Source organism: Colletotrichum acutatum, assembly GCF_030867785.1.
Source record: "Colletotrichum acutatum strain CBS 112980 chromosome Unknown BDZ83scaffold_13, whole genome shotgun sequence".
Taxonomy (NCBI): Eukaryota; Fungi; Ascomycota; class Sordariomycetes; order Glomerellales; family Glomerellaceae; genus Colletotrichum; species Colletotrichum acutatum.
Window position 1 is genome coordinate 388975 of NW_026849007.1, and position 13017 is coordinate 401991.

General features: G+C 52.6%; 3 protein-coding genes across 3 annotated transcripts; 1 reads left to right on the forward strand and 2 right to left on the reverse strand.

Moving 5' to 3' along the window:
• Nucleotides 1-4680: 4680 nt before the first annotated feature.
• On the forward strand, nt 4681-7874 carry BDZ83DRAFT_748599 (glycogen phosphorylase; the record flags this gene model as incomplete). Its single annotated transcript, XM_060513640.1, has 6 exons — nt 4681-4846; nt 5147-5467; nt 5533-5798; nt 5852-7281; nt 7337-7409; nt 7467-7874. 6 exons carry the CDS (start codon nt 4681-4683, stop codon nt 7872-7874), a joined length of 2664 nt encoding a protein of 887 aa, XP_060369207.1.
• A 355-nt stretch (nt 7875-8229) lies between these two features.
• BDZ83DRAFT_606928 (uncharacterized protein) lies at nt 8230-9205 on the reverse strand. Its single transcript, XM_060507400.1, has one exon. It carries the CDS (start codon nt 9152-9154, stop codon nt 8546-8548), a length of 609 nt encoding a protein of 202 aa, XP_060369208.1. The 5' UTR covers nt 9155-9205; the 3' UTR covers nt 8230-8545.
• A 2870-nt stretch (nt 9206-12075) lies between these two features.
• On the reverse strand, nt 12076-12519 carry BDZ83DRAFT_69954 (uncharacterized protein). Its single transcript, XM_060511415.1, has one exon. It carries the CDS (start codon nt 12386-12388, stop codon nt 12128-12130), a length of 261 nt encoding a protein of 86 aa, XP_060369209.1. The 5' UTR covers nt 12389-12519; the 3' UTR covers nt 12076-12127.
• Nucleotides 12520-13017: the final 498 nt, after the last annotated feature.

Consider the following 13017-nt stretch of genomic DNA (forward strand, 5'->3'; position numbering starts at 1 on the left):
ACCGCCAATCGCCTCGGCCACAAATTTTCCTTAATGTTTAGATTCATCTCCTCTGTTGCGGGTCAGCGTTTTACAGCATTGCCGGGCGTTGTGGGCGGCACCTCGTTTGGACGGCGTTCACTCTGGTTTACACGCTCGCTTGCGATACGACACGGGTGCGAGCGAATCGTCGGTTAGTGCCTCGACTGGAGGACAGCACGGCACGACAATTCCTTTTCATTTGCATCACGGAACCAATCGCTTGAAGATGGACATTCGCAACCGGTTGCTGCCCGCCTACGCGAGATACGCCGGGTTACTGTGGTGGAAGAGAAGCCCATGCGAAAGCGTTTCTGGGACGAAAAGTACGCCATGGGTTGGAGTATGGTATGGGAAACGGGAAATTCAAAGATGATGTGATGAATTGGCCGTTCGTTTTCTTTTGTCTTTGTTTTGGGATGATGCTCGCAACTTGGGAAAGCGACAGCATCTACCCTACTGGAAGCGGTAGCGTATGGGCCTGATTGATAGCTGGAGAGAGTTGCGACAGCCAAATGAAGCACGTCTCTATATGCGAACCATTCGTGTGCCAGGAACGTGCCGGTTTGTCGTGCGTACACAACGTATGAATGCTCAAAGAGCCCATTCCTGATTCCTGATTATCGGATTGGAGAGAGTGGGGTTGGTCGTAGGAAATAACAGCGAGGATGAGGGAGATGGATCTCACGAGAAAGAGAGAAGAAGAGAAACCCCCCCCCCCCGGCACAACGCTGGCTTGAGGCCTCGCGATTGCGGCAGATGATGTTCTTTTTCTTTTTCTTCTTCCTCTACCTGTATACTATATCGTCTTAATCATCACGCAAGGCTGTGTATGCGCTGCTGGAAGCAGCCGCATCTTTTATTCTCATTTTAGTCGTTTCGCTACAAGTTGTTTGATGTGCGATGCTTGATTTTGGGCATTCGAAGCCTTGTGACTGCAGGTAAGGGGTGTTCAACAACGATAGCTACTAAGACCAAATGTGATATCCAGAGATGATCCGTAAATCTGTGATATCTTCAGTGGGCCTTGATAGTCAAGCATTAGATACTGGTAGTAAGAGAAGTTGTGCTGCGTTGGTAGGGACTAGGAATATCAGGTGATGCATTTTTTTGTTGTAGACTTTTTTTTTGGGGGTTGGGTGGGTTATGGCAGGATGATATTACATTGCATTCCGACTGGGAGGTGAGTGAGTGAGCTAGCCCCAGCCTACCTTGACATCCAAGGTAAGGTAGTGGTTGTGTCAGGCACCCTGTTCGCACCCCCATCATGTCGTGCTCGCTTTTCTGTCTCGGTCTGTTGGACGACAGGAAAGGTGGGGGGGAGGAAGAGCTGTCTGATGCATGTTGATGGAGACATGGCCCGTATTCGAAGAGGTTGGGGGTGTTTATCAGACTTTTGAAGAATGGAGCTGAAGAAGAACCCACCCGAGGAATATACGGAGTATGGAGTACGGATACTGCCTAGGAAAAGGAAGGAAGCGGTGGGGCGGGCTGGAAAGAGAGTCGCAAACGGGATGTTCGGCGAGAGCGGAGAGGTTCTCATCATTTCATGATCCAATTGTCAAGCTATCTATCTACCCCGGGCGATGCAGCAGAGTTGGCGCCGTTATCAGGAGGTAGTCCAGTCCTCTTGCTGTGGAACTTGGGGAGTAGTGAGGGGCAAGTCTAGTCGAGTCGAGTTGGTCGGGGGTTGGTGAATCACCATGTTCCCTCACTTACTAAGGCCAAATAAGAAATCTACGGATACGCCGTCCCGTCAAGCAAACGTGTGAAGGAGCAGGAAAGGTATTCGTAGGCCGGACAGCCGTGGGCGAGCTTACGGGTTACCGGGGTGCTGGCATTCTTCGCTTGTCCCGCATCCGCACCCGGGAGGCGACTTGCCAGCCAAAGGTAGACTGGAATGGCGGGAAGCGTCAAGGTAACGGATGCCGCATGCCGTGGGCAACGAGAAGAACGTTGGTTGCTAGAGGGACGAATGGTATGAAGAGATGGATCCGAAAAGTTCTGCCCTCCTTCTTGGGGATTGGAAGGAACCGGGGTATGCTTATTTGCACGATGCGGTTTCCGGCAGGCTTGGGATGTCTTTCAGCTTGCTCTGGGTGAATACCGGTAGGTGAGAGTGAGTGGTTGAGTCAGCGGCATGAGGTATCATCGTGAGAGCTGAGGGCAGACTCAGGTAAGGTGTAGGTATTTCAGCAGAAGTGCGCAATTTGATGTGGATGCATCTTTTACTGGGTCCCCTTGAACCTTCTTTCCCTCCTTTTCGGATTGCCTAGTTCGGGGTTTGCGGTTTGTTGGTACCGTCACAATCGTGCCATACTCTCAGATCCTGATATCTTGACCTGCCTTGTTTTGTATCTCAAAGATCCCCCTCCCTATGGCACCTTTTCCTTCTCTTGGAGTCGAATCATCGGGAGACGTGGTAGAGTAATATGAACGGCGATACCAAGACATGGAAGGAGGCACGACATGTATCTGTCTGGGATGAACATTCCGGGGGGCGCTGGTCCTACCTTACCTTGGGTTACTTTCCCCACGTTCGTCAGGTGTAAGGTAAGTACGTAGGTATTTTGGTGTTAGTCTGCCGCCCATTGCTTTTCTGATGCACCGCAGCATCACTAGACTGGCGGCTGCCGCAGTCGCATCAAATGGTGTCTTTGGGGCTGCATAAGGTTGATGAGGTCCCTCGTAGGTTGCTGAGGTATCGGTAGTAATACGCCACAGCAATTGGGCAATGGAGTGCTCACCGCGTCCTGACCGACATCTTCACCGCAGTGGGATGGGATGGACTGGTTGGCCGATTGGGTTCCGTCTTATCATCAGCACCGTGATGTGCTGGGCCCTCGATGACACAGATCTCACGGGATAGCTGCTACACTGCCCTGCCTTACTCTGCCTTTAACTTCTAGGCCCCAGCTTCAACACCATGGATAGTTAGGGAGGCTCGAGAGGTAAGCCAAGGTCTGCGACATTGTATAAACCGTTGTTGGGGTTGCGTTCTTGGGACGCTTGCCCACTCACCGTGCGTCACACAAGTCACCCCGCATTGAACCGCAATTAGGTACCTTAGCTCGACTCCTCGAGGCACCAAAAACAAGCCGCAGCCTATCGAATGAACGATTCCTGTCGAGCTTCGACTGCTGTCGACTGTCCACTGCTTCGAGGTTTCTCGCCAACCTTTTGCAATGCCGCAAGATGAGGTCATATCAGGTGGTTTTCCTTCCCCCCCTGGGAGTCGTATATCTCTTAGGAGTTTCTTTCTGTCCCATGGCACCCGGTCCAGAAACAGACCGGGGGGTGGCCTAGCATAAACCCAAACATCCTGACGGATGGGGAACCAGACAGGGAAAATGGGGCTCAATAGCTCCAGAGCTCCATCGCGTCTTCGCTGGTGTGTGCGGGTTGTAAGATCAGCCCCAATAAAAAAGTAGTCTGGCCTCTCCAGACCTCATTTGATCTCAGACCGTGGACCTTGGAACAATGCTGGATTTGTCTGGCACTCTTGGGGAAAAGTGCCACCTTTGTTGGCTCGGTACCTCCAGCGAGACTGACGCATTCTGGGCAAGAAGATCAGGCAAATACCTAACAGCATCTCTGTCCGCTTATAGCAACGAGGCCATGCCACTCGCTGCCCATGCCGCGTGCCCCATGTTCCATACCTCACGTACCCATCGCCATGTCAGAATGTAGGTAGCAATTAGCAATTGCCAACCTCAGCAATCCATTGGGACTGACTGACTGCCTTTACCTCCTTACCTACGTTGCTACCTACCTACCCTGCACAGCACAGCAGGTAGGCGGGTACTTTGCACAATGAATGGGGAAGCTGCTTCTGCTCCTGCTTCTCCTTGTGCCCTTTGTACATCGGGCATGGTTGTCCGTTACATGCCATGCCCGAGGGGAAGTAGCTACCTTCATAGAGATGCTCCGTACCTACCTCACCTCGACTTGCCCGTCTCTCTCTCCTCCTCTTAATAAGTGTGCCACCATCCCCCTACTCCTCTTCCTGGCCTTTTGACCTCTCCTTCTACTTTACCCCTCCTCCTCCATCTCCTCCTCTCTTTTCCAACCCGCAAAGCTCCCAGTGCACCTTGTAGGAGTCCTCCCATCATCCATTGGTAACCTCGCCTCTTCCAAGCTTCGTCGGCACCGTAGAGCTATCAGTATCTCCTACATCGTCTTCGACGGCCCCTTTGCAGACAACCTCACCTCGAGAACGCTATTCAAACTTGGACCCTCCAGCAAAGCTCGTCCGCCAGCTTTGCCAATCTTTCAGCTGAGACGCTTCGTCCGCGCTGAGCTGAGTACGAATCCCGGCCGCGAGTGGTGTGGACTGAGCTTCAGGCACCGCCAAACACCCCGCTCTTCTCCCCACTAATATCCTGGGCTTGTCCTGTACGTCCCGTTCGCTCCGCCCGTCAAAACAGTCAAGACCTCCTCCTGATCCTCCGTTGCCTTCCCCTCGTTCCTCGCTCGTCACGTACGACCGAGTGGTGTTTCGATTTCCGCATTCTTGTTCCTCGTATTTTCAGAGGAGGGGTTCTCCAGCATAGCTAACTGAACGGGGTTTGACAGTTCCCCAGACCAGTTCGAGGACTTGATCGAGTCAATTGACCCCCTAGTTCATCACCCCTTTACTCCATCGTACGACAGCTATTCAATATGTCGGCAGCTACGGAAGAGCGCCTCCCTGTGCGGGAGCGTCGCCCCTCGACGAGCGCCCCCATTGTTGATATCCAGGGCTCTGTCGGCCCGGCTGGCATTTCGCGCCCCAAGCACAAGAGAACTTTCACCGGTTTCGGTGCTGGAGAGATCAAGAGCGTCGAGGGTGAGTTTGTTCTGTTTTCTCCATTCAATTGCATGACTTCCGGGGGAGGGGGATAGCCGCCATGTGCTCGCCAACTTCCGAAAGATGTGGACGAGCGAGCTCTCGCGCAGCTCTCGTGGAGCTTGGAGGGGCAGCTCCTCAGCCCGGGCCCAAATACCCCGCACTGATCGTCGCGAGCTCCATCACGCCACACTAGGATCCAGTAGCTTCGTTTTCCCCTGTCACACATCCTCACTTACACCGATGTTACTACCAAATACATTGCCAACCTCGAACCACAGGCTAATGACCTTTGAACAGCTTCCATCCCTGAGCCTCAGCGCGAGGCTTGGTCTAAAGCCCAAGGCGGCCCTTTCAAGACAAAGGATGAGTTCGAAAAGGAGGTCGTTCGTCACGTCGAGACCACTTTGGCTCGCAGCATGTTCAACTGTGACGAGACGGCTGCCTACTCAGCCGCCAGTTTGGCCTTCCGTGACCGCCTGGTAAAGCAGTGGAACAAGACTCAGCAGCGCCAGACCACTGTGGACGGAAAGCGTGTCTACTACTTCTCTCTCGAGTTCCTCATGGGCCGTGCCCTCGACAATGCCATGTTGAACGTTGGTTTGAAGGACATTGCCAAGGGTGAGTTACAAAGGGGCGGGCGCAGAACCGTGTTTGGAAGATGGTATGCTGAAATTGTGGTGCAGCTGGTCTTGATGACCTAGGTTTCCGCATCGAGGACGTAATTGAGCAGGAGCATGACGCTGCTCTTGGAAACGGTGGCCTGGGTCGTTTGGCTGCTTGCTTCCTCGACAGTCTTGCGTCTCTCAACTTCCCCGCCTGGGGCTATGGTTTGAGATACAGATACGGTATCTTCAAGCAGGAGATTATCGATGGCTACCAAGTTGAGGTGCCGGACTACTGGCTTGACTTCAATCCTTGGGAGTTCCCCCGTCACGATGTTACTGTCGATGTGAGTTGACCAGAGAGAAATCGGTTTCGAACAAGTGCTGATAATCCCTCAAGATCCAATTCTTTGGCCACGTCACCAAATCGACAGACTCAAACGGCAAGACTATCGCCAGCTGGGAGGGTGGTGAGACGGTCACCGCCGTGGCATACGACGTCCCTATCCCGGGATACGCTACCCCTTCAACCAACAACTTGCGTCTGTGGTCCAGCAAGGCTGCCAGCGGAGAGTTCGATTTCCAAAAGTTCAACAATGGTGAGTACGAGAGCTCAGTTGCCGACCAGCAGCGCGCCGAGACGATCAGCGCAGTTCTGTACCCCAACGACAACCTTGAGCGTGGAAAGGAACTTCGTCTGAAGCAGCAGTACTTCTGGTGTGCTGCCTCTCTTTACGACATCGTTCGTCGCTTCAAGAAGTCCAAGCGCCCTTGGAGAGAGTTCCCCGACCAGGTCGCCATTCAGCTGAACGATACACACCCTACTTTGGCTATTGTTGAGCTTCAGCGCATCCTGATTGATCTGGAGAAGCTTGAGTGGGATGAGGCATGGAACATTGTCACTGCAACTTTTGGCTACACAAACCACACAGTCCTACCCGAGGCTCTGGAGAAGTGGCCCGTCGGTTTGGTTCAGCACTTGCTCCCCAGACACTTGCAGATCATCTACGACATCAACCTGTTCTTCCTCCAGAGCGTCGAGAAGATGTTCCCCAACGACCGCGAAATCCTCAGCAGGGTCTCGATCATAGAAGAGTCGCAGCCCAAGATGGTGCGCATGGCATACCTTGCAATTGTTGGCTCTCACAAGGTCAATGGTGTAGCTGAGCTGCACTCTGATCTCATCAAGACCACCATTTTCAAGGACTTTGTCAACATCTACGGTCCTGACAAGTTCACCAACGTCACCAACGGCATTACCCCGAGACGTTGGTTGCACCAGGCCAATCCTCGCCTGTCTGACCTCATTGCATCCAAGACTGGTGGCAACTACGACTTCCTGAAGGACCTGACAAAGTTGAACCAGCTTGAGCTCAGTGTCAACGACAAGGAGTTCCGCAAGGAATGGGCCGAGATCAAGTACGCCAACAAGGTCCGCCTCGCCAAGTACATCAAGACCACAACAGGCGTCAGCGTTAACCCTGCGGCACTCTTTGACGTCCAAGTCAAGCGTATCCACGAGTACAAGCGTCAGCAGCTCAACATCTTTGGTGTCATCCACCGCTACCTCACCCTCAAGGCCATGTCGCCGGAGGACCGGAAGAAGGTTGCTCCCCGTGTTTCCATCTTTGGAGGAAAGGCGGCACCTGGCTACTGGATGGCTAAGCAAATCATTCACTTGGTCAACAGTGTTGGTTCAGTAGTCAACAATGACGAGGAAATCGGCGACCTTCTCAAGGTCATCTATCTGGAGGACTACAATGTCAGCAAGGCAGAGATGATCATTCCTGCGTCTGACCTGAGCGAGCACATCTCCACTGCCGGTACCGAGTAAGTGAATTCCCTTGTCCAACGCCGACGGCGTCTCGGCTAACGTGCCATGCAGGGCATCTGGTACGAGTAACATGAAGTTTGTTCTCAATGGCGGCTTGATTATCGGCACGTGCGACGGCGCCAACGTAAGTGAACCCGATGGAATGGAACTGGCTGGACGATCGTTTCTAACACTAGCCTAGATTGAGATCACTCGTGAGATTGGCGAGAACAATATTTTCCTCTTTGGCAACCTTGCCGAGGATGTGGAAGATCTCCGCCACGCACACAACTACGGAACCCACTCGATTGACGAGAACCTTGCAAAGGTCTTCTCTGCCATTGACAGTGGCACGTTCGGCTCCGTGTCCGATTTCCACGCGCTAGTCTCGGCTGTCCGTGACCACGGAGACTACTACTTGGTATCAGACGACTTCAACAGCTACATTGAGACGCACCAACTTGTCGATGAGGCGTACAAGAACCAAGAGGAGTGGATCACAAAGTCCATTACCAGTGTAGCTCGCATGGGCTTCTTCAGCAGTGATCGCTGCATCAACGAGTATGCCGAGGAGATCTGGAATGTCGAGCCTCTTAAGGTTGAGGACTAGGTAGACTAGACTATAGCGCTATAAAGACAAGACCCAGGCGGCGTGAAGTGACCTAGAAGGGGGGATGGCTGGTCAGGCGTGTACGGAACCGAGTACCTATTGCACTATTGCACTCGAAACACTTGAAGAAGGCGGGGCCTATAGGGAACAGTGTTAAATAGTATCTTTCTTTTGTATAGTTTATGAGAATGCCCAAAGACTGGTGTCCGCAACGATTGAAACCGTGCACAGTAATGTGTTGACTGAGTGTGAAGTGAGCCTGTGTGTTACCTTATTTTCCAGATGACTCAGCAGTCAAGGCAGCGATTGGATTTTTTTTTTTTTTTTTTTGGAATGGCCTCGAACGGCAACCATTGTTGGAAACGGAGCAGGGTGACCAGGGCAATTGCAACGTGAACGTTTCGACAAAGGAAGTGGAAACAATGGGGCGCATGTTTTGCTTCACTGACGTCATTATGCGGCAATGTGGACGTCGCCCACAGTGACCAAGGGGAAAGAGGAAAAGGACAACAGACCAGGACCCCTCTCTCTCCATTGCTCCAAGGAGTACCTCATTCTGGGACGGATCGATTCCGGGTACTACTTCCAAGCTTCCGGCAACAGGACGCGCGACGCCGCGAGAAAAGGGCGGTCAAGGATCATACTTGTTTCGAGGGGGGAGGAGAGGGGATCTAGAGCCAACTTTTTCCTTCCCAAACACTCATCGCTAACCAGCAAAAAGTGCTCTGGAACTTTGGAAGGCTTCCCGGGCCCAATCGTGCCAATCCAAACCGAAATAATTGTGCAGTCTTCCGGATTTGCTTGGTTCGGCACCCCGCGGGTGGATGAGCAGACGAGTAAGCCGTGTAGGTACAAGTTTCCTTGCTTGCATGCCTTTGCGAAACAATGGAAACAAGTTTAAGAAGACATTTTGGCTGCGCGCTACATATGCGTGTGTTCGAAAAAAAAAAGAGTATGTGCATTTGGTTTGGCCGTCCCGCCTGCCGGCGTACGTCCCCGTTTGGGGCGTAAGACAACACCGATCCGTTGCGGCATGTCGGGAGCGAGTGAGATTGGTCCGGGGGACAACCTCCGGGGAAGGAGGTCAGGTTTATATTGGGTTGAATGCTGTCGTCATCTTTGCAAATGTGGGAAAAGTCGAGACCCTGCTTCTCCTTTCCTGCTAGGTTCTGGATCCGGATACCTATGGTTTTTTTTGTGGTGTACCAAGGGACCAACTCAAAACCAGCCCTGCTGGAGCCTGGTAGAGCAAAGACTGGAGAAGAGGTGCATAATGACATCAGAGGAACGACGATAACGAATGCTGGCCCTGGTTAGGTCCCTGATTCCTGCCTTCCCCCTTTTATCCGTCTGTCAAAACGGTATAAATCGGCCGGCATCGAAGAGACTTTTCATCTCGCCGAGTAGAGGGATACGCTGGCGGCTGAACTGTGGAATGCTTAGAACAGAGCCGTGGCCTTCGGCAGAGCAATACGCGTGCGGGATGTGATTTTGGCTTCAGAGTCGCATTCCCATGTCGAAGAAATGATTCGTGCAAATAAGTTATTTTGTTGATATGCGCTGATTCTGGTATCAGAAGAGAATTTCCAGGCGGCCGCCTTGATGCTATGAATTACGTGGTCAATGGAGGAACCTCATGGCCCTCGGCGCTAGTTTCGCACCGGCCGGGAGCTTAGACAACATCGGCCGCAACGCCGGCTCGTGAGCTTGCCTTGGTGTTGAATGCTTCTCTAGATCATGGAACGGAAGAGTCGTTTGGAATGGTTTGACGAATCAGCGTGTTGACAGGTCCAAATGAACGGGATGATCTTCGATACACATCAAAGAGTTCAGGGTCCAGAGGATGAAGGGTCCTTGGACCGTGTGCTTGTGTTCCCACCATTTCATCCTTTTCTGGTACACCTGCTGGCTGCATGAGGTAGGGAGAGAGTTGGAGGGTCCTTTTCGTACATTCTCCCGTCTCGCGCTGCACCGCGCCATTTTCTTCTTCTCTGCGGCTCGGATTAGCATCACCAAACGGATTACACACAGGTTGACCCCTGGAGGTTCCCGGCAGGAAGGGTCCAGTTCGAGATCCATCGCAGCGAAGCCAGGGCACAATGTGCCAAAAGTTGTGCGCATGTCACCCTCAGAGTTCCTGGGAAGCTTCTGAGTCCCGGGTGGGATGGTGCTGCTTGTCATGATCTTACTCCATCATGACGGATCTGAAAGGTAATTGTTGACTCGAAGGTGTCCACTCTGCAACCACACATGCAAACCAACGTCGCCGCTATGCATCGTTGTACCTGAGCTGGTCAAGAATGGTAGCCGAACATTGCAAATCCACGTGTCGCGTCTGGTGGGTGCACGCTGTGGGCGATGAATTGCGAATGCGGTTCCGTTATCACAATCGCCGAGACAGTCTGGAGATTGAGAGCATGACTTGGTACAAGCATGTCAAAACCGGTTCTCGTCGAGCATCCCAGATTGTCATTGATAATCCCGTCCCAACGGTGGTGAATCGAGATCCAGTATCACAATCATCTCGAAAAGGGCTTAGACTCATATATTGTTTTTCAACGTCTCGTGAGCTGGGGGGTCCATCAGTATCGAGGAATATAAAGAGCGTTAGTTATGCAGAGAGGTGTTACCCGCTCCTGTGCCGCGGAAGGGCTTGATGGGATCCATACCGTATTCTCTCCCTCGGAGCCCAATCAATGCGGCCGGACGTTTGTCCAGCTACAGCAGGTAATGCGCTGAATTGGGCATATTCAGGCCAGTCTAGAACATGCGGCTACTGTAGTCGGGGAAGCCCCGTGACGGGAATTTTGGGCTACCGCAGTTGCTTTGCGGCGGTCACACGGATTCTATACCGCTCGAGAGGATAAGAAGGGGCGTGTTATGTGCGCTGGGTGAGCTGTGTGACGGACCGTTTTCTCGATTCTCGATCTTCGCCTGAGAAGTCGATGTTGGGCGAGAGAGGAGACTGGGAGGGACTGGGACCATGGATCGAATAGCGTTATTGCCGGGGTAGTCTCTAGCTCCCTGCAAAACGGTGCGAGAGGTACGGCAAACGTGTTAGTGCTTGGGGGAGTCGTCGACGTTTCGGGGCGCTAGAAACTCGGACAGTGAGCGGCTAGTATCCCATTGCACGCTAAGCTGACAGGATGGACTCGATGGAGAGAGAACAGGGGCGGCTGTACTTGTGGTCTCTGGAGTCTGGATTAGCGGGACGGATCACAGACACACCCCTCCCCAGCCCGTCGTGCCCGTCAACGCGACACGACACAGGAAGGTTTCCATACCCCAGCACCATCTCGATGCGATCTCAAAATGACGTCAGAGGTTGCGGTGCTTTTTGTGGTGGTTTTCACACCTAGCCCCCCTGATGTGCCTGGCACCTGAGTGCCGTACGGAGTAGTGCAGTGGGAGGAAGAGCTTTCGGATGGATGCGTTCGCCGCGATGCAGCCTGGGCTCCTCTATATGTGTCTCGATATCAGATACGAATACCTACATAGCTTGTCGGAACAGACCGCTAAGGAATCCACTGTCAAGGTTGGTCAAGGGAGGATGATACTAGAGGTATGCGGGATGAATGATTATACCGGATTGAACATGTGCGCACATGCACAAGCGGCGGAGGTATCGCGTTGCGGATGGCAAATCTGATCTGGCATGGGAATTGGATACGCACCTGAGGATTATGCTCCTGCGACAGAGTTCGAGCCTCCGTAAGAAGGAGGTATGGTGTCTTGAATCCATGATGCTGGTAGTTCGACAGTTGCATCGACAGGTTGCTTGGTCGTGCTTGGTGCAAGGGGATGATTGATGGGGAACGGGGGAGGAGAATACTGTAAGTGAGGTAGGGGTGCCAGTAGAAAAAAGGTAGAAGAGAAGTTGGGGGCTAATTGGAACCGTTTGAGGTTCACCGTATCTTGAGGCTGGGGGCCACGGTCCGATGGTAAATTTCTCTGTGGTGTTTAAGTGCGGAGGAGCAAAACGGCAATTGAGCGATTTGGACGGGAAACGGCAAAAGTGCCTTTGAGGAAAACATGGCATTTTGGCAAGACAGGTTGGCAATCTCCCGTTGGCGTGCCTTCTGTCTGCTCATGGGTGTCCTATGCTCCCGCAAGGGGCGCGGGAAGGTGAGGATAAAGATTGGACCGTCGGGGAAGGAACCACGAACTAGTAGCTGCCAGTTGTGTTATCGTAGTCGCAGTGGCAACTTCAAGGCAGGCACGGCGGGCAGACCAAGACCATCATCGTCGATCTGTTATTGCTGGACGTTCCCAGATATTCCACGATTGCGCTTCCGTACCTCAAGGTGGTACACTAGAACCTCATGCTGATACTTCACCGTTGCCTTCCCTGCCGCGGGTTCACCGACCACTTGTCCAACGAACGTTGTGATTTGCTGTCTCGCGACTGCCCTGCCGCTAGGATAAAACAAGCCAGAGCATGCCGTCCGGTCTTGGGATTGGAAAGTTATGTGACCTGCGACCGGCTGGAGCGGTGCCTTGTCTAAATTCATCATTATCAAAAAAAAACAGAGCTACCTAGAAACGCCTTCTTCTGTCCATCTTGTCTGAGTTGCGCGTTGAACAAAATCTTGTTTTCCACGGCACGGCATTGTGGAAGGAAAGATTCTCAAGCTCGGCCCGTGGTGAGCTGAAAGTGAAATTGGCGGTGCCGCTGATGCTCAGGCCATTCCATGAAGCTTCTTTTGTGACAGGTCAACCTTTGGTTGTCTCTCGGTCATTTTTTGAGATATCTCGCAGCAGCTCTCTAGTCGTCTCATGTTATTACCATCTGCTCCCCAAACAGCAATCCACAAAGACCGAGGCTCGCGGCAAGAGACAATATACGCAACCTTACACAATCATAAGTTCAGCCTCATCTTGACTTGTTTCTCCTCGAACCTACGAGATCGGATCGGAAAGCAAGTCTCTCTACTTCTGGAGTACGCACTCACGAGTCATCCCGGACATTATGCTCCTCTCTGTGGTTGTTGTTGCCGTTGCCGTCGTCTCATCTCAGTCTCGGTCAAGTCCTTTTTACTTGGTCACCTGTGACTTGTTGGTTAGTCTGGTAATTGTGCACATTCAAGTCCCTTACCTTAGTACCTGGCATAGCTGCCGTCCCCATCTAACCTGCCTTTCTGTC

Coding starts and splice junctions, on each gene's coding strand:
- BDZ83DRAFT_606928 (XM_060507400.1), bottom strand. CDS start 9,154: ATGTCATTATGCACCTCTTCTCCAGTCTTTGCTCTACCAGGCTCCAGC.
- BDZ83DRAFT_69954 (XM_060511415.1), bottom strand. CDS start 12,388: ATGATGAATTTAGACAAGGCACCGCTCCAGCCGGTCGCAGGTCACATA.